The sequence below is a fragment of the Pipra filicauda genome, unplaced genomic scaffold (genome assembly GCF_003945595.2).
Source record: "Pipra filicauda isolate LSUMZ 115617 unplaced genomic scaffold, ASM394559v2 scaffold183_size1465899_pilon, whole genome shotgun sequence".
Lineage (NCBI taxonomy): Eukaryota > Metazoa > Chordata > Aves > Passeriformes > Pipridae > Pipra > Pipra filicauda.
Genome location: NW_024104291.1, coordinates 1,004,039 through 1,029,496, shown reverse-complemented (window position 1 = coordinate 1,029,496; position 25,458 = coordinate 1,004,039). Strand labels below are relative to the sequence as shown.

At 45.8% G+C, this 25,458-nt stretch overlaps 1 protein-coding gene across 1 annotated transcript in view; it reads right to left on the bottom strand.

The window, feature by feature from the left end:
• MYO7A (myosin VIIA) overlaps positions 1 to 23,132 on the bottom strand; it is a 103,047-nt gene extending 79,915 nt beyond the window's left edge. Inside the window, exons 1-2 of the mRNA XM_027741080.2 lie at positions 23,051 to 23,132; positions 4,178 to 4,235 (exon numbers count right to left, since the gene is read on the bottom strand). Coding sequence (XP_027596881.1) covers positions 4,178 to 4,195 — 18 coding nt within the window. The 5' untranslated portion in view covers positions 4,196 to 4,235; positions 23,051 to 23,132. The remainder of the gene's footprint in view (positions 1 to 4,177; positions 4,236 to 23,050) is intronic.
• Positions 23,133 to 25,458: the final 2,326 nt, after the last annotated feature.

The following is a 25,458-nucleotide window of genomic DNA, read 5'->3' as shown; positions in this document are numbered from 1 at the left end:
CAGCCCAGAGAAGACCTACAATAACGTTGTTTTTCTCCCTCCCCTTCCTCCTTGTTAACAAAATATGTAGCACAATGAATCACTTGGCAAAGCTGAATGTGTATGACCAATAACACTCAAAATGGTGTATGTAAGCTCCAGGTAAAGCCAGTGATCTCAGAGCTCAGCTGGGAGATGTTTTTGAGTGGACTGAAAGATTTCAAAAGCTGGTCTCTGCTGTTCTTAATCTCAGCACAGGAAAACATCCCCTCAGAGCATCAAACTGAGACACTGAAAACACCGGCAGTCACAAAATCTATTCCTGCTCATTAACAAATTGCACAAATCCCCTTCACCTGAGTGCAATGTGTAATTCTGATCTTAACAAGAAGAAATTATCTGGACTAGTGAAGAAAGGGCTGCCACCATCACAAGAGGGCTGCAGAACTTGTTTCACAAGAGGGACAATAAGGTTTTACAGGATTTTGGTTAGTTACAAGAGTAGGAAAATGATAACAAACACCTGAGAAATGGCAAGAAGGGGAAAGGACATCGTTAGCTAAAGGCCAGTCTGGCACAAGAGCAAGAAGCCACAAATACACTCAGAAAACAGAGACATGAACATATCAAGGACAGTCTTGTTCATGTAGGACTTGTTTTGTGGGGTTTTAAAGCTGAAGCTGTACTGGGGACTTTATGTTCAAAGAAATGCCAGAGGTGGCACGGACTTTGCAGAATGGATGGCTGCAAGGAAACTGCGAGGTTTTGGCACTGCACCCAAGAATCACCTCCTTAGGAGCTCTGCTGATCCAGGAAAGCAGAGCTGAAGTCTCTGATCAAGTCTTGGCTCTTGCAAAGTTTCAGAATAGCTGAAACACCTTCCTTTCTTTGCAAGAGCTTTATAGAGTGAGGTATCCACAATGCTTGATCCCTCAGGACCTTAATTTCTGGTTGGGGTTTGCTTTCCTTTATCTGCTTGGATTAGGTCTCCACTGTCTCTTTTAACTCCTACTTCTCTCTCCATAACCCCAGGAGCAGGCTGGGGGGCCAGTAAGAAATGGGAGAAACCTTCAAAAGCAGTAATGCTCCTCATGTGATCTGGACATGGTCAGGAGACCACAGTAATACAGATAAAATCTTCTGAAAAGTCTAGTATAGTGGATGAGATTTGTGGGATCATAGAATATCCTGAGTTGGAAGAGGCCCAGAAGGATCATCAAGTCCAACTCCTGATGCTGAACTTGGTCCTACATGAAATACTTATATTTTGCAAGTATGTTTTATTCCCCAGTTGATAAGAAGGTTTTATTTTTGTTGGGCTGGCCCAACAACAGCAAATTTGCAGCACTGTGATACCTTAGATTTAAGACTGGTTTATATAACGGTTATCTACATGAACAAGAAGATGGAGTTGGCAAAAAGAGCCATGTGGCAAGCAGCAGTCATTTGCCATTTGCCACCAGGAAAGCCCTCTCCCTGGCCAGGCTGGATGGCCAGGACCACCACACCCTCCTGGTCTCCACTCCAGCTCCAAAACCATTTCTGCTTTAAATGACAGAACATGCACAAACAAGCTGCTGCTGTGTTGCAAAGCCAAACAAACTTGTCAGGCTGCCAAGTCAGGAATTCAGGAAGGCCCTCCTTTTCCATCTTCCCTTTCTTTGTGCACTGAAATGGACTTGCCACGAGTAATTTGCTAGTTACTAAAGCTGATAAGTTTGGCTCCCTTCAGGCGCCTGCTGGGGAACAATATTGGCTTTTGTTTCAGATTACTGGGTGGAAGACACAGGGCAGGAGCTCTGTGTGTTTTCCCGTTCTTGCTGGAGCCATGTGCTGCCCTTGGCGCTCAGTTCTCCCTAACGGAGATCCTGATATGCACTGTTTTGATGGAAAAATGGAAGAAGAGCAATGCCATGGGCTCATCTTCAAAATTCCTGGATTTATAGCTAGGTAACGACAGGGAAAACAAGCTGTAAGGGCCAAAAGCTCTGGGTTCACCTATTGCAGGTGATGATTTGGTGTTTTTGATGTTGTTGGAGAAAGTTTTCAGGGGAAAAGGGGTGGGAGGGTAGAACCATAACCATGTTGTGCACATTCAAGAATGAGCAAAAAAAAGACAGAGAAAGCTCCTTGGAAAGTAATAAAGATCAGGAACATCATAGATGTATTTCCAAAATCTTACAGCAAAACTTAAGGAAGCAAAATACATATACTGCTGCTACTGGCAATTAAACATCACATAAACAGCAGACTTTTGGGCCAGAGAGCAAAGTAGTTCCAATGTGACTCAGATTGGACCTTTAGATGGGGCAAACTGGTATAAAGTGACCTCAGAAAGGGCCTGTATCTGATAACAACTGGGTGACTTTATTTCATTACAGAGGGGTACTTGTTCACCTTATCCACACTGCAGAAAGATGTTTGCAGTAAGCAATAAGTTCAACACAAACCTATTTCCCTGATACTTGTCAACAACTGCTTGGCATCTGAACCCACAGGGAGAGTGCCCAGAATTACTTCAGAAGCATGTTGCCTCCTTGCCCAGACAAGACACCTGGTTTTTAGATAACAAGGAAGAGGCTCTATTTGATTAAAGCTCTGCAAAGAGTGAATTCAGATCAACACAGAAGATTTATGAACCACAGAGGGGTACCCACCGACAGAGATATGACAGGCAGCCTGGAGTGATACCATCCTAGACAGAGTTGTTACAGGGTATTTCTCAATGGCTATTCAGACCTTTTAACCTACCTCATTTTAATTTCCACACTCATTTTCCTTGGCATTGCAAACTGCATCAGACAGTTTGTGCATGAGGCAAATGCCTTGGAGCCTTTGGAAGGGGGATGGAGCTCCTACCCACCCCTACCAAAGTGTGTCCTGTTTTTGTCGGGCTCGGGTTCTGGCAGGTCAGGGCAACACCATAAAGAGAAGTTCAGTTGCTTCATGAGACCCCTGGCATTCCTTCCACTAAAAGCTATCCTCAGTTGTTTATGTCGCTGGTATAAACTGAAACCATTAGAGTTCCTTCAAAGGTCCAAAAAAAACTGGACAAAAGCAGGCAAAAGCACATGTACCAAGGGGGAGACAGAGTTGAATCAAAACTGTTGGGTAGATTCGCTCCACTGCCTCAATGCCTGACTGTGTTGACAAATGTATTTGAGTGTCAATCTGCAGCCTCAACTCAGGACACATGCTGGGACTGTCAGTCCTCCCCAGGTGAGAGACATGGCGATGAGACAACTCAGAAGCTGACAGTGAGAGAGATGTTATGCCTAGACAGAGGGGAAACACTACAATTTGAAGCCCTAAATGATTACAGAATCTGCATGAGACCTGCCATGCAACTTAATTCTTCAATTCACAGAATCATAAAAGGTTTGGGTTGAAATGGACCTTCAAGGTCATCTAGTTTCAACCCCCCTGCCATGAGTAGGGCCATCTTCCACTAGACTAGGTTGCTCGAAGCCCGATCCACCCTGGCCTTGAACAGTTTCAGGGATGGGGCAGCCATTCTCTGGGCAACCTGTGCCAGTGCCTCACCACTCTCACAGTCAATAATTTCTTCCTAACATCTAATCGAAATCTCCCCTCATTCAGCTTAAAGCCATTTCCCCTTGTCTTATTGCTGCATGCCCACGTAAAAGTTGCTCTCCTTCTTTTTTACAAGCCCTATGTAGGTACTGGAAGGTGCTATAACGTTTCCCTGGAGACTTCTCCAGGCTGAACAAACCCAACTCTCTCAGACTTCCTCCACATCAGAGGTGCTCCATCCCTCAATTTCTTTCAAATGTGCAAAAGGGCTCCATTTTTACACAAGTAAAGCAGCACTGTTCCTGGAAATTGAAAGTCAATTTTTGACCAGATCCTTTTTCAAGTCACACAGTAAGTTGTTTTATTCTTCTGCGTATCCAGGACTCATGTGCAGCTTCTGAACCATCCCAGATAAGAAAATAGAAGTGGAACATTGCATGAGGTTAATCTGGACTACACACACAGAGCAATGATTTCCTCTAAGCCAATCAAGGATTAAGGCTAATGAGTATCTCTGCATCTTGTAACAGTCCTTTTAGGGAAATAAGATAGGATAAAAATAACCTGGCTTGACCCTTCCCCTCCAAAAAAAAAAATATTTTTATTAGTGCCTGTGGTGATGGAGTAAAACCAGAGAAGCTGAAGACAGGAATGTTTTACTTACCTGTCGTAGAATGACCATGGTTCCTGTATAAACACATCAGCAATCACCAGGAATGGACCTAAATCAAAAGAAATCTGCAATTAATGAACTACCCCCCTGACTCAGAGTCCCCAGTTTAGGGACTCTTTTGACCCTGAATGGTTTCCACAGCCCTAAGTGTGACGAGGGCTAGAAGCACTGAAACTCCCAAGGCTTTCGTAATAATAATTCCAGACAGTGAGAGACAATCCTCTAATACATCCAGATTAATGCTGGCACCATGGTGAATGAGAGTGGGACTGGAGGTTGCTTATGCAAGTAATATTTTGTAAACTGAGTCCTAGAAAGTTATCAGAGGATTAACCTAGCAAACACACTGTTACATGTGTCTTTGGATTCCATAGTAGAAATTAAAGCACATCGAAAAGGGGAGTCTTGTCCTTAACGGTCAACAAGCCTGGATGGATTTTCATCTTTCCATCAAAACTGATTTCAGGAGAGGAAAAGAAAATGGTATTTTCCAAGAAAATACCAAGTCCTCTGACACAGCCTGCAACTAAGACCTGGATTGGATGGAGCATCTCCACTCTCTGCTCCTGTTGTTGGGCAAATTGTATTGTGGGATTTACATGGGAAAGTCCCATGCTGCTCCTGAGTTTATGCTTGCTGCTGTGTGATGTCACCTCATGACACTCCCACAGTTAAATGGGTTCAGTGTGTATGAGTGAAAAACACTTTCAAAGAATTGAATTTCTGCAGCTTTTAATCTCTGAGCCATCCTTGCTACATGGTAATCAATAATCGTTGTATTTATGATGTGAAAGTTTTCCAGTATAGTAAAAATACTCATGGCTTAAAAAGCAGAGAAAAAGGCACTCAGTCTCAGACACACAACTCTTACAGGACTCTGAGGGTGTGAAGGCTGATGAAGGATGACCTTGCAGGACACAAGACATTTCCCTTCACAGTGACAAAGTGGTCCAGACTCATCATAAAATCCTAAATATTTTGTTTCAGGTTTTAACTATAATTTTCATTTTTATGCTTTCCCCACCAAAATGCAAACATTTCTTGGAGAGATGGGAGGGAACAGTCTTTCCACTTTCCCCTCAATCATCTCCAGGTGTTGTGTCCCAAAAAGACAGCCTCAGTCTTGAAAAAAAAAAGGAGTGATAATTCGCCGTGCCAATGTCCCTACACACGTTCCTCATGGCAAGGACAGTGATCTCTCTTCCCCACTAGCAGCAACTGCTCGCATCCCATTCAGCAATGTAGGACTTAGTCTTTGGTGCTGATTCTGCTGACTGAATTTTTTGTAGTTTCTCACCTGCAGTGGGAAACACAGATGTTCCCAACCTAGACAGAAAGGCAGGATTTATCTCTATTAGCTCCTGCAGAGACTGTAAAGGCTCAACAGAATTTCCAGTTATTCCCCTTTTCCTCACCAGGCTTCCTGCACCAACTCTACATTTTTACTGACCACATATTTGAAGGCAGATAACTATCCTCACATTGTCATCTGAATGCCTTCACCATCTTAATGAAAACATCTACCTGCTAAAACCATCTACCTGATCCCTCTGCATTGCCCAGAAAAGGAACTGGTGTCCTAAGAGCAGCCAAGGCATTACTGTTCATTAGTAAATACTCAGTAGACAAATTCTGGCCACAGGCCATATTCAATGAATTAATTTTACTTTTTCTAGAAAGTAGATGACTGGTGGAAAATCACATGTCCACTTTAATAACTGAAAGGCTGTGAGGCAATTTTCCTAATTCTAAGTTTGAACCTTCTCTGTAGCACATTAAATTATTCCTCTTCTCTTTAATTCATATGGCTTGAAAATAGCTTTCTAACCCTGCCAAATAGTGAGTCCTCAGGCAGACTGCCTAGGGATGCTGAAGAGTCTACTCCACTGGGAATAGTTGGTGAAATATTGGTTTGGCTCAGAACAGGCACTGGGGAAAGTTCTCCAGAGGTCTGTAACATGATGAACATAGGGGGAGTGTTGGACACTGGGCTGGGTACCAGTTTGTCTTCCCTGATCTAAGGACATCTGCTATGGACAAGTTATCTTATAGTTCCTTTCCTCATTTTCCTTCTCTGAAAAACAAAGATCTCGTCCAACAGGGGAGCTCCTAAGTATCTTAGTCGGTTTTATGCTAACCAGCCAAATGACCTAGGTAAGACCTGCCTCGTTGGGTGTCCATGTTGCAAAAGCCATGCATAGGACATCTATTCCCACAGGTTGGTCTAACACCACATGTTCAGTCTCAGAACTGCTCTTCAGTTTTTTGTCCCTCTGCTGCTGAAGCAAAGCATTGTCCTGTGGTTACCCTGGTTTCCAGCACTAAAACTATCTGGTATGCAAGCACCCTGCTTAACATGGTCTGTGGTGATGCTGAATAGGTGTTGTGCCAGGTTTGGAAGGGTATTTGTATACCCAGTCCACTCTGGTTTTAAACAGGACTTTGGTGCCCTGAGTCTTTTGGTGTTTTTTATTTTTACTTTCATGGGGTTTTTATTTTTGCTTTCTGAAAGTCTAGCCTTCAGCCCAAGCCAGCAGGCTTGCTCTTGTTCTATGCTTTGTAATTCCCCTCACAAAGTCTTTGCAAGGGAGTTTGCAAGTGCACAGTGTTTCTGTACGCAACAGAAAGCCAGCTTTCCCCATGGATTGCTCAGCTGGGAACAACCCAAAAGGGAAGAGCAGGGGAAGGAGTAGACTCGCCTCCCTGTTCTTCCCACAGGGATCAGTAAGAAGGATTGGGCTTGTCTGAGCACCAGGGAGATCAGCTGCCTACTAATTCATGGGGGCCCTAGTGGAACAAAACAGCCATCTGGACCCCGTGACCCTTGCTGGCAGGTGTGTAGGGCACTGGAATTCCACCTTCATCTCCTGTATGAAGGTCTACAGATGGCATGGGAAATGAGCTGGGCTAAACAAAATGTACCTAGCATCTCTCCCAAATCACACACATAACACAAGGGCACAAAGACAACCCTCTAGAAAGTATATGTTTTGTAAATTTGGTTCATTTTGCAGTTTTCTGGCCATCACTAGTTGAACATTATCTGAACAGAACATCTGAGGGAGGCAGCGGGGTGAGGTTGAAGGGGCTTTAATCTACTTCTGGATGCAGAGTGATGTATGACATGGAACTATACACGTCACTTGCTTGCAAGCTGTGGTCACCAGTCAAGCCAAGGAGTGCTTCAGTATGGGGTCTCCATCACAGTGACCTCTACCATGGCTTTCCTGATCTGACTTTGGAGGAGAAAGTCTGAGGAACAAAGCCATTGTCCTGCAATTGCAAAGAAGGGTGTTGCTACTCTAATCTCTTTAACTGGCATTTCTGTGCTCCTTGTTGGCACTTCAGGACGGGAGTCCAACCACATGACTGGCCATACTTCCGGGGGGATCACTCCACAGTGCTAATCCTCCAGAGCACATGCTCATTAAGCATTGGTTAGAATAAATTCAGGTATTTCTTTCTAAATGTAAAATCTATTCCTTTCTCCTGAAGTTCCACATACCATGTGATTTTCCTGAATGCAAATGCAATGAAGAAAATGAATAATTAATTTATGGGGTGCACGCATTCACATTCCATGCCTGTCCCAATCTGCACCCAGCTTGGTGGAGAGCCCGCCTTTTGGAGAACACCCTGTGAACTTAATAGTGTGAAAAAAGCCAGGAGAACTTCATTCGCCTTCTGTCTGCGTCACTTGACTGGCAGAAATGTGTCAACCAAGCTGAGCAAAGAGATTTAATACACCAACGCTCTCTGCACACTACTGCTTTCACCTTCTGCCCTCCAGCAAGGGAGCTGAGAAGGATTAAGGATTTTTCAGTGTATTTCAGTGGTTGTCTGAGAAATGGTGAATAAAAAGGTCAGACCTACACCCTCAGAGACAAGCGCCTTTGTCTTTACCAAAAGCAGGATTCAGATCAGGAAGAAAAACAGTGGCTTTTGAATAAGGTTAAACCAACAAAATCCCCAGTCTTTGGGATCTCTAACCATTGACTGTGTATGACAGCGAGCAGAGATGAAGAAGACAATGTCACTACATACCACTCCTCCTAGTCTTTGTCCATCTGTAAGTTGTTATGGTTGGAAAGATATGACAGTCTGTATTTTTGCATTCTTCCTAGAGCCCCAAATGAGAACCAGAGCTTTTAGGTCAGAAGACATTAGTCCGAATACGGTAGCCATCCATCTTCTTCGTGACTAACAAGTTATCGTCCCTGCCAGCTTGATCAACAAGCAAGCTCTCGACAGAGACAACCTTCTCTAGGTAATTAGCTCCAAAGCTCAAATCATTCTTAGTATTTAAAACTATGTAAGTATCTTCTCCTCCTCTGTATTTGCCCTCAGTTTCCCAACTGAGGCCAGTTGTACCTTGCCAACCACAACTGACTACACAGATGGACCCACAAGGCAGTGTTTTACACCACTGCTGCACCTGCACTTCCTCATGCCACTGTCTCATCCATCACTTGGCTTGGAGTGACAACCAGGGCATGGAGTGGAGGGAAGCCAGGATGATCCATCATGTTTGGAAAACTCTTTACTAGAGGCATGTACCCTCGCTTTAGTAACAGACTGAGCCCTTTCCATGGTATGACCTGTGTCAACTGGTTTATCAGTTATTCAGTGCCTGGTTATCTGCTCCGTGTGAAGGGCCTCACAGTCTACTCCCATCATTTCTCACTTTGCTTTTCAATGAACCAAACACTCAGGCTCTCACAGTAAGAACTTCACACCACCTGTCATGGTTTGTGGGCCCATCTTGGGTAAATCTCAGATAAGTCTGATCCTCTGCCATTCAGTGCTGCCTGGGATATCCCTATCTCCTTGGGCTGTAGCATCCCATTTTGCTTTCTTTTTGCATAAAAAAGAAAGTTCTCCCCTTTGGTCAGGTTTTCCTTCAAAGCATATGTGAAGATTGGCCATTCAGGACTTGCTGAGAGGTGGGTAATGGGCTAAACCACCACCTTGGTGGAGGAGAGCCCTGACTTTGAGTCTTGCTTAAAGATGGGTGCTTTAGCTACTGGGATGCTGCTTAAAATGAGGGATGGAGAGGGACTTTTGGCACAGGCATGCAAAGGTAGGACAAGGGGGAATGGCTTTAAACCAAACTAGTGAGCAAACAGTATGATACTCTCATGGCAGGGATGTGGGGACACAGCAAGAACCACCTGGCCACATGCTGCCTGCCACCGTGCTGAGAAAGTTCCCTTGTTTATGTCTTAATTGCCGCCTCCGCACAGAAGGATCATCTTGAGGTCATGCTGACAAATGACGTGAGGAATGCGAGGAAGCTCTAACCTCAGTAAGGCAGGTCACAATTGCAGTAAGCTTCAGGAAACATTGGAATTACGATGTCTCATGTGACCAGTGCATCCATGACACAGCTTGTCTGTGGGCTCTGCATACACTGTGAAGCAATCAGCACAGAGCATGTTTTCCTGGAAAAACTCTGACCCAAGCTCACTGAAGGTCATGAAAAGCCTTTCCTACAGCCTTTGGATCAGACCTTTTGTGGCCACCAGATTTGCAGAGACTGCTGGTATCAGGAGAACAAGAGGTGCATCCGGTTTTAAAGAATGGCCTCCCTACCAGCAGCAGGTCCATCTTCCTGGACAACTGAGGGAAAAAGAGAGACTCAAGCATAGCTGAAAGCTGAGATGTAGAGGTATATGTGATAGCAGGGGGATAAAAATCCATTGGGAAGCCCTGGATTCTCAGAAGGGCTCCTTGGTGTGCAACACTGTGCAACTAAACAACAGCCAGCAAGTTTGCGGATTTTTCTCTAGCTATTCCTGCAACACTCAGCCTTACAGTGACGAAAGGCACAGCATTAGGTACTAATTAGATTAGAGGGTACTCCCGCCAGGCTTTTCCTTCTGGTGGGCGGATGCTGTTCCCAGGGAAGACCTGCTAGTTTGTTACTGTGGGGTTTTTTGGTTTGTTTGTGTTGGGTTTTTTTGTTGCTACAAAAAGGGATGCAGATCTGCAAACTCCAAACCCAGAAAATTCAAGCTGCTTGAAGTACAGAGAGCCTTTCCTACACAAAAGAACACAGACAACCTGCTAATTGATTAGCCAAATAACTACAGGGTGAAAAGACTGCAGGCACCACCGTGGCTTTTTGTAGTAAAACAGCCCAATGTAAGAGTAGTCTCGATGCATTACATACACAGATACTTTGTACTTCTGTACATTGAGGTTTTTTTTTCCTTGCAGGTAGCTCAGGAAAGAAAGTGCGGTGCTAATGCACACTGCAGTCTGTCATTCTGCAAGTGCAACTGAAACCCAGGGAAATGAGGCTCGTAACTGAAACCACCAACAAATAGGGTGTAATCTACTCAACGTGAGTGACAGAGCAGTGTCAGGGGCTGTGCAGTACATAGAGTTTCCAGCCAAAGACTTCAGTGGCCAAAATCAGAGACTAATTTTCAAAAGACATCAGGCAGAGCTGAAAAATATGAAAAATCTGGTTCCTCCCTGAAAATTGAACACTTAAACCATATGCTGAGCTCTCCTCATTGGTCAGGTTGACTGTGGATCAGCTAAAAATGCAAACACTTTCGACCCAGCTAAAAATCTCAATGACCAGACCCCCAGCAGTATGAAACAATTGAGATAAACTGACTTTGGTAAAAATGTGCTGATTTCCACCAGCTGCACCCCATGAAATGCTGAGGTGGTCTCTCCTGAGACTGGGTGTGAAGGGTTTTAAAAGACAGTGAGGGAAAGGAATGCGATACTCTGGGTCTTCCTCTGCCATAGCTGCATCAATTAATCACAGCCCCCTATGACAGCTGCAGGCTGTGCCATCCTGTTTGCCTTTGCAAAGCATTGCACTGGTTAGTGAAAGGACCATGAAGACTCAACTCCAGATGCAGGATCTCACAGGTTGTTTAGAATAATAGAATAGTTTGAGCTGGAAGGGCCCTTTTAAAGGTCATCTGGTCCAACTCTCCCTCCCATGGGCAGGGACACCTTCCATTAGATCAGGTTGCTCAAAGCCCCATCCAACCTGACTTCGAATGTTTCCAGGGATGGGGCATCCACAGCTTCTTAGGGCAACCTCTTCCAGTGCCTCACCATTCTCACAGTGAAGAATTTATTCCTATCTAATCTAACCCCACGCTCTTTCAGTTTGAAACCACTCCCTCTTGTCCTATCACTCCATGCCCTTGTCAAAAGTCCGTCTCCAGCTCTCTTGCAGTCCCTTTAGGTACTGGAAGGTGCTCTAAGGTGTCCTCAGAACCTTTTCCTCTCCAGGATGAACAATCCCAACTCTCTCAGCCTGTCTTCATAGGAGAGGTGCTCCAGCCCTCTGAGCACTTTTGTTGTTCTCTGTGGTTCATTTATTCCTCTGCTTTGTCAGTACCAGTCTCCTAAAAAAGTTACCCAAACTCTTTTATATTTCAGATTAGGACAAGACAGACAGTTCCCCAGAGGGGCTGACACCACATATGTGTTTAGCAATACTGATGGGAGCATGCAACACTGAGTTCACACCATGTCTTCATAGGTGAAAAACTAATTAACATAAAAGCTAACCCTAAAACACTGCGGACCTCAGGATGTGACTTTAAACAGAGCTCAAGACAGAAGCAAAAGCTTCCACAAAGGCAAGAACCCGTTTAGATGCACTTACTACCTAGGAATGGTGCAAAGCAATGCCTGAACATTTCCTTGCCTCCTCCTGGCCATGTCACAGATCACAGCAGTGTTGGGTTAAGGGTTGGACTCAATGATCGTAGAAGTCTTTTCCAACCTAAATCATTCTATGATTCTCTAAGATCACCTCCAGGGCTACGGGGACAAACTAATGCTTCCAAGGCCTGATTCATTCCATCTGTTGTAGAAGTCAGCATTATTTCTGTCCATAGGTTACAGAAGAAGCCTGAGGTGACTGGTTTCAGTTCCCTGTCCCCTCCTTATTCCCATCCCTGAGCAGCTGTGAATATGTCAAAAGACTGCTCAGCTGACTCTGAGGCTTTGGTCCCCAAACCTCTCTTTGAAGGGTTTTGGTAGGAGTGCCATGGAAAGAGACACCTCAACTGAATGAGCCAAAAAGGTTACACTAAAGCAAGAATCCACAGAAAACTTCCTCCTCTGGAAAGTTAGAGAATCGATGTGTAGCCTCTGTTCACCTGAGAGTGGTCAGGAAATGGGTATCAATTTTTTAAGCCTTCAGCAGGAAGTTCAATAGATTTGCCCTTCATTTGATCTCCCCGAAAAGCCCAATAGGTAGAGAAGCTGAACAAAAGACCTGACCTTTTCTCCCTTACTGTGCTTTCAAGTAGTTAAAGCAGAACAATGGACCACGGTGGCATCCGATCCCAACTCTCCGCAGAGCGCTCAACACAGCCTCCCGATGAAGGCAATTTCCTTTTGTGCACCAGCCTCTACCAGTGATTGAGTATTTTTCAACAGCCACAATAATTAATCAAATAAAGTATCCTTTTGCAAGGAGGTCAGGTGTAATTTCATCATAATCCAGATCCAGCAGGCTGAGCTGATCTAGAGAAAATGCTGCACTTACAGGTTGGCCGAACAGTCTTTGCAACTGTTTTCATCTCTTCTTTACCTGTAGATGAGCTTCCAAGACTTGCTAGAGTCTACATAGAGGGCCTGGCACATGACACAAACAAATTATGAGTAAAGCCTATGTTTGAAATTGGGGGTGATATGAGAGATGAACATGCTCTCAAGACTCTTCTCCTTGGAGTAGCACAGTGATGGGCTGTACTGGAAGTCCTCTTGCTGGTCCTGAGCAAACTGGGATGTCCACACAGCACTGTGCCAGGATCAGAACTCAGATCCTACCTACTCATGCTCAGGAAGCCCCAACAAGCCTGGGCTGAACAGACTAGCCACAGTTGGTAGGGTCACCATGGATCTGCTCCTTCATGAGCTGGTTGATCCCTGGCATTTACAGAGCAAGGGATACACATGGACTTCAGCCTGATGTGTTTTACATTGAATGCATGGATCTGGGAGGAGATTCATGTGTGGAATATCCTGTTATGGGCCAGGTTCAAAAATTCTCTGAGGTATCCACAGGTAGCAACCTTCTGAGCCACACAGGCTCTGCCAGCCCTGCAGTGGAATCACAGACATTAGCCCTTAGCTTAGTTGCAGGTGTAGTCCTTCGGCTGTGTTGCTTAGGCACCTACAAAGACTGTTTGTTATCTGAGATAAACTCCATAAATATCATAGAATCCTAGAATGACTTGAGCTGTAAGGGACCTTAAAGATAATCTTGTTTCAATGCCTCTACCATGGGCATGGAACCTTACCACTAGACCAGGTTGCTCAAAGTCCCATCCAAGAAGGATGGGGCAAGCACAGTTTCTCTGGGCAACCTGTTCCAAAGGTTTGGGAACCAGAAATCTAAGGGAAGATTTCTACATCTATCTATCTATCTATCTATCTATCTATCTATCTATCTATCTATCTATCTATCTATCTAAATATTTTTAAATATATTTTTATTTATACACACACTCCCTATATAGAAGAATATATATATCCCCTAGATATATACTGTGGCCAATCCTACATTCCTGCCTCCAGTTAGGAATAACTGGACCATGCAGTGAAGGAGCTTGAACTGGATCATCTCCTTGGCTGTCCAAGTTTTCTGCCTCATGACCCTACAAGACCACAGGCCTTACTACAAGACAGAGGGCAGGAGGAGCACTGCTTCTATTGCAGACTGGGATCAGGGTCCCAAAACAAAATTTATGGGGCATCAGGTGATTTGTCTTGTGGCACACTGGAGCTTGTTGTTCAAGTGGTTTTGGAGGGATTTATGTATTTGGGTTCTTTCTAAGTCCCATGAAGTGCTCCCTTTTAAAACAGTCTGTAGATAACCTTCCACCATCCAGATAACATATATAGATCTGAACTAATCTCAAACCAATAAATTAATTACTAACCTACTGTTGCTTTTTTGCTATAGAAATGTTTGTTAAAGGGAGTCTTTACTCCAGCCACTGTTTTAGCAACCACCCCAGTGAGATATTATGCTGCGTTATTCCTTCATGAATCCCAGCCTATTTATGGAGGAGGGGACAATGCTATCCTCATTTCACACAGAGGGAAACTGAGACATGAAGGGAGGATGTCACTTTCCCCAAGGTCATGCAGGAGAACCAGGACACCCAAGTCTGTGCCTATGACTCCAGATCAAAATGTCTTTAATAAAAGCAGCTCCTCTGCTCTTCTCTATCCTTAAATTGTCCTAATAAGCAGCTGTCTCACCCTATACTCTTGCTGGTCCCTACTGGTCTGGCCTTGGTTGTGTGGTCTCTCTCCTTTTGGTGCTATTAATGGTGGCTGGAGCAGGACTTCTGCAAGCTATTATAATCCTGTGATTTTTTTTTTCTCACCAGGAACCCCTTGGGGGGGATTTTTAGCGAAATCGTTCTTCCACCTGCCCTGACACTATCCTCTTATCTCTCATGATCCTGGAGAAATTCAAGGTGGCCCTTCAGAAGGCTGGGGTCAGCCTCCAAATCCAAGGACTGTTAGGATTAAGTGAGTTCAAATCAGAAGATACCAGCCCTGTTTTATCTGATGAGACTTCTGTTGACTCCAGAGGTTGTTTTGCTTGAATGGTAACTGTAAAATTAAGTAGAGACTCTGCTCTGCCTTTCCAGGGTGCCTTTGGTGCAATCACCATTAGATGCCTCAGGGCAGCATCAGGAAGTGCTGGGAGACATCAGCCCTGTAATAGCCCGGATGAGAGGGGGACAGACACTCCCTGACTCATTGGCTGCACATGCAAAATGTTATATTAATTTTTCAGCTGGGGAAGCTGAGTCACAGGGGCTGTTTGCTGCTCCATCTACTACTCTTCTCTTTTTAGTGGCATATGGAGTCACTGTGTGTTATTCAATGCATGGGATGCTCTGTGCTCTAAAGGGCATCATCTGTCTAAACTGGTCATGCCTACAGGTCTTTGCCAAAGTAGAATTAGACTAAAGGGTACATAAAAGGGTAGATTTACATTAGATATAGGAGGAAACACTTTATTGTGAGGGTGGTAAAACACCCTCTGGGCAACACAGGTTGCCCAGAGAAGCTATGGATATCCCATCCCTGGAAGTGTTCAAGGCCAGGTTGGACAAGGCTTTGAGCAACCTGGCCTAGTGGAGGATGTCTCAGCTCATGGTAGGGGGGTTGGAATGAAATAGTCTCTAAGGTCCCTTCCAGCACAAACCATTCTATGATTCTGTGATATGTTAGGTGTTGCACAGACATAAAGTAAAAGTCATTGCATCCCAAAACAGCCTGGATGGACAAAAGAACTGGAATCTCCAGGAGATGAAGAGACTTCACTCCATGCCAAGTTCCCACCTGGTAAATAGCAGAGCTAGAAACAGACAGAATTTCCTCTGCAAGGAGCAGCACTAACAAAAGCCTAATTTACAATGACAAAATTCCAAATAATAAGATTTCTAGATGGTCAGTAAGACATAGCCCCCCTAAGAAGCCTTTCCTGCAGGTGGGACATCCTGAACAGCTTTCTCACCACACCTGGGATCTCTGGTGTCCAACAGGAGATCATTGTGCCTCAGGGCACTAGATTTCTTGCATGCTTACACGTCTTTTCAGGAAGTGTCTAGGAACTTTGCTACCTTGCTACAGCTCTGTCAAATTTAAAGTGAACTTGGTCATCAAACTACTGTGATTAGGTGACACATCTAAAGAGATGGGCAGAGTGGCCACACAAGCCTTGTTTCCTGTAGAAATCAGACTAGATGAGCAAGCCAGCTTTAATCAGGTCCTTATTGCAGTTTTAACAAGCTTCTCTGTTCCTACCTTCTTTGCGGTACTTTGAGATACCCCCACGAAGAAAGGGGTGACTTGATATTTGCGATTTACTCTTAGCTACACATAAAAAATTGGTGTTTTCTGGAGACCTCTCTTGGCTGAGGTGAACATCACAGCCGCACCTGAAAAGGTTGACTTTTGTTAACAGCCCTTTTTACTTAATATCTTCCCTGACTGCTGAGCTCAGGGCTGGGAGGACAGAACCTGCTTTGCTACTCCAGAGAGTAGTCTGTTCTGAGACAAAAAACAGATATAACAGGGCACTGGGGGAGAACCAAAGGGTTATTTCTAAGAGCAATAAGGTTGCCCTAACAGCTTTTACCCTCTGTTACCCATCAACCTAGTCTGTACTGGTATAATTAACCTGAATTAACCACAGTCCTGATTTATTCCATCATTTGGCCAAGATCATTGCATGCTCTCTTGTCTCCTCTCTGATGTTCTAAGTGCAGCCATGACATTTAGCAATGGAGAAAGCAACATCCCAGTGCCTTTCTGAAGTACCAAAATTGCGCTTTCAGAAACTCTCCTTCCCATAAAGAAAACATGTAAATTTGGTGCTTAGGGATATGGTTTAGCGGTGGGCTTGGCAGTGCTGGGTTAATGGTCGGACTTGATGATCTTAGAGGTCTTTTTCCAGCCTTAATGATTCTATGATTCTATGATTCTATGATAAGGACCTGCTTTATCACCCACAAGCACTGGTGGCATCACCAGGCAAAGCTTCCCTTGTCTCATGCTGGAGAAGAGAAATACTTCATGTGGGAGGGATGGTGTCCTTGCGGAATACCTGCTCTGACAGACCTCTCTGGCATGACAGCATATTGGGCTGACCTGCTCAGTAATTGTTTACAAGTCTCTGTGTACTGCTTTACTGAATTACACAAAAGATCTAAGAGTTCCTGCTGTGGCTCCTGATCCCTATGTCTTGGCACCTCAAGTACTCTGAGATAGCTGGTAGCTCTCAGAGCCTGCAGAAATGAAAGGAACCCTAAAGGACTGGTGGAGACTGTTGTCCCTGATATCTTTTTTGGATCAGGGATGCAGTTGTACCAGCAGCCCGGCCTGGGGGTGTGTTCGGGATGTGTATTGGTAACACCATTGAGAGCTCATGGGGGCTTCCAGTAACTCCACCAATACAGTGTCTTCTCATGTCTACGGCAAAGGCTACACCAGGCTCTTGCAGTTCTCCAACACACAAAGAAAAAAACCCCAAAAACCCCATAAATCAAGTTATGCTTCCTTCCTGGACATTACTTCCAAAAAAACAGATTATAGAAGTTTGGGTTCTCCTGGCTTTAATGTTCCATCTGGACTAAAGGCAGCCAAGAAGCTGAGCAGAGGAGCTGAAGAGCAAATGGCGATCACCTTCCCTGCTCTGACAGCCCTGTGCATGCAGATTCTTCATGGGCTTGAGGAAGGTCCTTACACAGAAGTTATGGATGAAATAACTACCCTTTTGTTTCTCCAGACCGAAACTCTCTGTGGATTGTAGGAGGGAGAAAGCCAGCGTACGTGTGTGGTTTCTGGAGTTCATCTCAGCCCAGGGTAAATCTGCTGGCCTTCATGGCACTGATCCAGCAAAGCTGAGGGATGAGAGGAAGCAGGACAGAAATAGCTGGAGTAGCACAATGTAATGGCAACCTCCGCTGATGCTGGAAAACACCCAAAGGTTCAGACGTGGGAGGCAGCAGTTTGATGTGCTGTAGATGGGCTTGAAGGGCTCCCTCTAACTCACCACAATGTGCACATGCTGTATCTCTGTCCCCCCAGCCTCAGGCAGGGAAGGGGACCCTCCCTCTGGTGGCAAGTGGTGTTGTGGTTTGTGGATGCTCCCTTCCCTTTCAAACCCACTGTCATTGTGAAGCTCTTAGAACCCACTGAGCTCAGTGGGAGCTTTGCCCAGACTGGGAACTCAGTGCCACCAAGAGGCAAAGCATTTTCTTCTCCTGTTGGCATGAGTTCAAACTCCTGTACACCAACACACTGGGCACATGAAAAATGACTTGCAAAGCAAGCCTCACACCAACAAGAGCATGGGTCAGCTCTGGAAATCACAGGAATCCACATGCAAACCCCAGCCTTTCTAGCAGAGATCTAGCTGATCGCTATCTTTGTGGCAATTCTCCACTGGCATAACAGAAATCTGATACAGAACCTTCAAGAAATCCCATTAAGATCGTCTCTGTTTTTGCTGGCACCAAGATATTTTCAGTGAAAAAAGAAGGGAATAAGTTTTGCTTTATTTTCCTCAACCCACATAATACATGGCACTGTTACTAATGTGATGAGCTGACATCTTATCTTCTCCAAGAAAACTAAGAAGTGCAGTGAGGCTATCTCAGAAGAATTGTTTCAAGGAGGACTCAGGGTATGAGCAACTTTTTGGTGAGTTGAGCTCCATACAAAATAGCCCACACTGGATCCAGCCTGTGGGTTCCCCATCCATTGTACTTCTCTGCCAGAGGATGCCTAAGGAGCAATACAAAAGCAGGGTGAAGATGTAGTGGCATTACTCTGTAATATTCTCACAGACACTAATAATTTGCAGCTCAAGAACTCCTAGAGCCAAAAAAGGGTAGGTTTTTTTTCCCTTTAATATATATCTATTTTATAGTTTTTGAGAGGCTTTCTATAAATGAACTTGTGCTTTTTTAACCCATCAATACTTTTAGGATCCACAGGATCCTGTCATAAGGAGTACCACAGGTGTCGGGTTGCGTGAACTCTTTTTTTTTCTTTGAGCCTGCTCCCTATAATCTTTATTAGATGCTCCCTACTTTTTGTATTTCCAAGGAAAATTATGGAAAGTCCTCCTTTTGTCTTCACCATGCAAACATGATCTTCCAGGATCTCTAACATGCACTCTTTCCACCTCTTTTAAGATGAAGTCTTTGTCTTCCTCTTGTGGAAAGTGTTCCAAACCTCTAACCATCTCTCCTTTCTCAGAATTCTACCCAGCTGAACTTTTTTAAATTAGATTTACTAGATTTATCTTGATTGAAATAAGTCAGCAGAAAAATGGAATTTGCTCTCTGGACAATTACAGATATGAGCAGGAACACAGAAGGGCTTGGTCCCTATAGATGGGTCCTGGTCCCAATCTAGCACATCCCAGGTCACCTCAGAACATCCTCAGAGCACCTTTTTCCTGTATCTCAGTGTGTTGGGCAGGTGAGTCCTGCTCAGCCTTTCCAAAGCCCTCTTAGGTGGAAGGTGTTTCACAGCTGCAACCTGCAAGCCCAATGAGACTAAATCATACAGATGGTAAGGCACTGGAACAGGTTGCCCGGAGAAGCTGTGGATGCCCCATCTCTGGAAATGTTCAAAGCCACCCAGGATGGGGCTTTAAGCAACCTGGTCCAGCGGAAGGTATCCCTGCCCATGGCAAGGTGGGTGGGAATGAGTTGATCTTTAAGGTCACTTCCAACCCAAAACATTCTATGATTCTATAATATTCCTAAAGTCTTTACATTACATGAAGACATCTAGGCACTGTAGATACCTGCCATTTTCTATTTATCCTCCCTTGCCAACCTTCATGTTGTCCCCATCCTCTCTCCAGCTCCGCCATGATCCCAGATTTATCTTCCCATTTCCAAAGTCAGGAACAGCTGCAGAGAGTGGCTTTGTCTGCTGGCGTGAAGCCCCCCCCAGGCACAACTCTCACTGTACAAGCCAGTGTCAGATAGGAAAAGAGGTCAAAATCAGGATTCACAGTCTCAATTCTCCCAACACTCAGCATAACCTTGGGTATGTCCTCTTGCAAGTCTTCCTTCCTCCACACATCATAAACGTGCTGACTGTGCAGCAACAACTGCAATGAAATCTCTACCCCACCCCAGGCACCTGTCAGTCTACAATATAAGTTTGAACTCCTTTCATGCATGTGCAACTGCTTTCAGGTCACCTGCGCCCCAGGTGCTGGGTTATTACAGCAGGTTAAATGCAGGAAAAGGGATGGCAGCAGCTGAACCAACACGTCATGAAAGGCACTTTCTGGGACTGAGGTCCAAGAAGAGCTCAGTGATTTTCTGTGACTGCTCTGAGGCTGACAATGGGACCAAGCATGCAGTTTTCAAATCCCAGCTGGGCTGAGGTTGAAGTTGCTCCATAGCTGCTCAGGCTGGGCAGGTCTGGGGAGAACTCACCCAATGGTGCCCAGAAATGAAGGGATTCACAGGGATTTTTTGCTTTGGATTTTGAACTTTTATATTTTTATTTGGTACTCAGTCTACTTCAAATGCCTGTTTTTTACTGGATTTCTATATTTTGCACTCCTCTTGTGAAGTAGGCACAGCTGCACTCTGCTCTCTCCTAGTTTCCTGACTGCAAGAACTTTATTCTGGATATTAGGAAAAGGCTGGTCAAGCACTTGAGGTATTTAAAAAGACATGTAGATGTGGCACTTGGGGACATGGTTTAGTGGTGGGCTTGGCAGTGCTGGGTTAACAGTTGGACTTCATGATCTCAGAGGGCTTTTCCAACTGTAATGATTCTGTGATTCTGTGACTCAGAGCAGGGGCTCTGTGCACAGTTCCAGGTGCAGTGGGGTTTGGTGGGGTCTACCTGGGGTTGGATGGACAGCATAAACACGGACACTGACGGGGCAGTTCTGTCCTGATAAGCTTTCTGGCTCTACCTAGCACTTTTCTGGGGAGCCAGAACGTCACAAACACATCAGCTCATCCCATATCAGGTTCTCCTTGCATGTTGCCTAGCAGAGAGGAGGGTTTCACAGTGCAAAGCTCCCTTACACACTGTCTCCACATCCTGCCAGACTCCTGGTACAGTGACACTTGTCCTAGTCTGCTTTGGGAGCCACAAAAATCTAGCTCTGCCCCAAGAGAACAATAAAAGCCCCTGTTCCTCCTGTCACCCTCAAAAGGGACTGGCAGAGCTGATGTGGTACTGAGTGGAGGCAGCAACTGCTACCTGACAGCACTGTCTTGGTGTGGACAACCAAAAATGTGCCCAGGACTGAGTGCCTGAAGCTGCCTCTCCTGTCAGCCTCTTTCCACCAGGCTTGGAAGCTGTTCTCTGCAGCTCCAGGAAAGGCTTTGAAAAAAACTATGAGCTGACAATGCCTTCATTAATCACAGCATAATCCTTTCCATGGCAACCCAAGGATTGCGAAGTCACAAGTTAGCAAGCGTAAGACAGAAATACTGTACAGCAGCCCTTGGTCCATGAAAACTTAATAGTGAGCAAGATGAATTGGCTGCTCTGAGAAGGGGAAACAAGTAAGAAATAATATTGCTTTATGAAAGAGATTCATCCCTAGGCAGGATTCAGATCTCACAGATGTTGGTATCAGTGGGGAGATACTGTAACTTCATGAAGTTACTCCAGTCCCACCCCAAAAAGCCCAAGAAAAGACTTTGACCCTACATCTTAGTTTTACAGAAGCTCAAAGCTTGTTGCCACCAGGTCATCACAAAAACTTAAATGTTAAACACAATTTAGACATGTATTTGGAAACTATCAGGGCTCTGAGATTGCAAAACCACAGGTCAAAACCATTTTGGCAATCAACAAACAGAAAGGAAGTGCTGTCCTGGTTTTCGCTCTGTTTGCCCTTTGGTTGCCTCTGGGACAGTTTAGGCATAGGGTAGGGGGGAGACTTCACAGGGTCTCACAGGGATGCAGGTTTTGACTGAAGCATTGGCAAAGAGTCCAAAGCTGCAAAACCATCCCACACCTTCGCACTACCAGTGCTGGGACCTTGTGGTCCCTCATCTCATGGGAAGAGAGATAGGACCCACAGAATCCTATAGTGGAGGAGGTGTGAGTAGTCAGCTTGGAACACAAGCTGTGTCCTTGACATCTTGATGTAATGCACAGGTTAACCCCATAGGGTTGGTTGTTGGACATCCTTTTGCCCAGACTATGGAGAGAAGCACTCTCACACCAACTGCCTGGGGCTGTAAGAAGATCCTCTAGCTCCTGCCAGTTCCTTTTACAGGGGGAACTTAGCATCCCAGGGGGCAAACAGACCATCTTAGACTCACTGGCCTGTTGCATTTCAAACTCCTCCTCCATGTTGCCTACGGACAGGTCCTCCACCATACACCCCAGTCTTCCCAGAGATGCTAAGAGATGCCAGTTCCACTTTCCTTAGGATAATGTAATTGTAACTATCCTAGGAAAGTCTGTACCTTTCTTTGGTACAGAGCTCAGCTGGTCAAGCACAACCCATGTACAAAACACCATACTCCAAAAGCAGGCAGCAAAATGCAAATTGGTTTGTGGGAATTGCCTATCCCATGTCAGATTTCAGTCCCTGTCCAAGGATGGTCCTAATAATTTAAACAGCCTGGGAAAGTCCTGGGATCTGGTTACCAGCACCAGTGTGACCTAGGGGACAGCCCACCAAAACCAGCCTGGACACATGCTGTGCTACACTGCAGCCAGGGAAAACTCCTGCCTGAGAAAGGCTGTTATTCATTTAAATTATGTGTTTGGCGCTGGGTGAGAGCAGGGAGAAGGTGAGGTGGATTGGGAGGACACCTGGGGTCCTGTGCCATCGCCAGTGCAGCAACAGCCTCTCCCCATCCTCAAGCACTTCCAGAGGTATCCCTGAATATGGAAGGGCTGTGGAGCAAAGTGTGTGTGTGGGGGGGGGGGGGACGCACAGCGCAGTACAGGAGGACAATGCCTTCCGCCCTTCACTCCAGCTCACTGCTCGGTGATCCCAGCCAATTTAAGCAGCAGCTAGAAATTACCGAGCCGGTAATCCGTGCTGCAGGAGCCGAGCTGGCTCGGGGCTGCTGGTCAATGCTGGCAAGTCTCTGGTCGCGTCGTCTCCCCCCTCCCATCGAGCCCAGCCTTTTCCCCAGGTTTGATCCGACTCGCTGCTCGCAGCCCCCACGGGGGCACTCCCCGTCCATCCCACCCATCGCGCTTCACCGCTCCCCACCGCATCGCACCGCACCCCATCGCACCTCCGCTGCACCCATTGCACCCCACCCAGAGCATTCCAAGCCCCCAGCCTGGCTCCCCCGGGTGCCGCCTGCCCCCTTTTCGCCTTACCTTAGCGGGGCATGGCCAGGGACGGCGTGGGGGACGGAGCGCTGGTGCCCGACGCGGAGCCGCGTTACCTCCGGCACCGAGCGAGGGCAGCGCCTGCCCTGGCTGAGCCTCTTAGCGGGGGAGGAGCCGGGATACAGCCAGCCCCCGGTGTGGGTGTGGGTGTGGGTGTGTGAGTGTGAGTGTGTGTGTGGTACCTCCAGCCCGGTGACACCGCAAGTGCCGCGCTCCCCCAACGTCCCCACGCCCCAAAGATGCGTCCTCCTGCACCCCTGGGGTCTGCCCCAGACCATGACATTGTAGAATCATAGAATGGCCTGGGTTATAAGGGACCTTAAAGATCATCTGGTTGCAAACCCCCTGTCATGAGCAGGGACATCTTCCACTAGACCAGGTTTCTCCAAACCCCATGCAACCTGTCCTTGAACACTTCCAGGGATGGGCATCCATAGCTTCTCTGGGCAACATATTCCAGTGCTTCATCACCCTCAGAGTAAAGAATTTCCTCCTAATAGCTAATATAAATCTCCCTTCTTTAAGTTTAAAATCATACTCTCTTGTCCTATCAGTATTTGCCCATGTAAAATGTTTTCATGGCACTCATGAAGATCCCTGCTACAAGTTAAACTGCAGTTTCAAGTCCTCGTGCAGAGTCCTGATGACTTCTTGGGCAAAGGGGTGGCTGAAGGATCCCCCTTTGCTCTGTGCAAAGTGTTCCCTGGGATGTGCAAGAAACTGTATTGAAGTCCTGTGGGGTGAGGCCAGGAGCTGAAAGGTGTTCTAGTTTGAATGCACCAGTGTGCATTTGTAAATGCGAAAACTCAGACAAGAACACACTCAAGGACCAGGAAACTCAGAGCTGAGGTTTTGCCTAGAAGCTTAACTCTGACCTGGTGACTCCCTGCCTGAATCTGGGCTACTGTCTTTTTTCCTTCCTGCTAAGAAAGGTGGAGTTGGATTTTAATGCTATGAAACATTACCAAGGCTCTTGCTTAGGTATAAATCCTGTCATTTTAACTCTTGAATGCTGCAAAACACACCTTTTTATTTGCAGTGTTATCACACAAGATGGTTCTAAGCTCCAGTCTAGAATGAAGGGGCCTGAAACCGTCTGTGGACCTGGATGACTGAAAATTTTTGGTGATACTGCAGAAGTAAGGAGCAATAAAAGGGAGCCTCCTTCCTTCAAAGTCAACCAGGAACTCTGCTCAAAATACAGGAGAAGTCATGGTACAGTCACCTTCTAAGTGGTGTCTGTCCTTCTTGTCCTGACTAAGCTCAAGACAGATGATTTGTGATCACCAAGGGCCATGCCCGGCTTCACTCAAGCCCTACTCACTGTGTCAATATAATTGGTGTGGATGTAAGGGCAGAAAATGGCTGTGCCCAGGCTTTACTCTGGACTGCATCTGTTGTGCCTGGAAAGGGTCTAGGCTTGGGCAGCCTTTCCTTGTGCCAAACATGATCCACGGGTGTGTGGAAAGGCAGTGAGGGAGGCTCTTCCAGGAACATAGAGCTAGACATGCCCCTCTGCCTGCACCACTGGGTTTGGAGGTGGGATTTGAAGAGTGCAAGGAGCATTTGGACAACTGCTCAGAACAGACTCTAATGGCTTTGGGTCATGGAATAATCCCTGGTATTTAACATCTGGGGTATTGGCCAAGGATGTGGTAGCACCTGAACAGCTCTAAGGGACAGAAAATGAACCCATACCCTTGTTGAAGGCCCTACTACCTCTGTAGCCCTTCTTGCTGGAAATCCCTCACCCTTTTGGGTAGCAGGAGGTTCATAGCCATATGGGGGGAATGTACAGGGGATTTGGGTGGGAAGCTGCAGGCTATAGAGGATCCAGCTGCAAGAAGAAATATTCCAGCAACATCTTTCAACTTTGTCTGTTTCTTCATGAAGATGCTCTTTCAGGTGAAAAGGAGTCTCTGAATTGCATATTTATCACAGAATCACACGATCACAGAATGGTTTGGGTTGAAGGGACGTTCAAGATAATCTAATTCCAAACCCTCTGCCACGGGCAAGGATACCTTCCACTAGACCTGGTTGCTCAAAGCCTCATCCAACCTAGTCATGAACAGTCTCAGGGGTGGGACATCCACAGCTTCTCTGGGCAACTTGTGCCAGTGCTTCATCACCTTCACAGTGAAGAAAATCTTCCTAATACCTAACCTAACTCTGCTCTCTTTCATTTTAGTGCCATGCCTCCTTGTTCTATCACTACATGCCCTTAGAAAAATCCTTATTAAAAATCCCTTATAAAAACTATACATAATTTAACAGTTGTGAGCAGAAATCCCTGGCAAATGGCAATGCTGGAGAGATATAGAGATGCTTCAGGACCATTGGTGAGCCTGGGCTGGATCCTGCCTGGAGCTGTGCACTATTCTAATGCTTGCTGC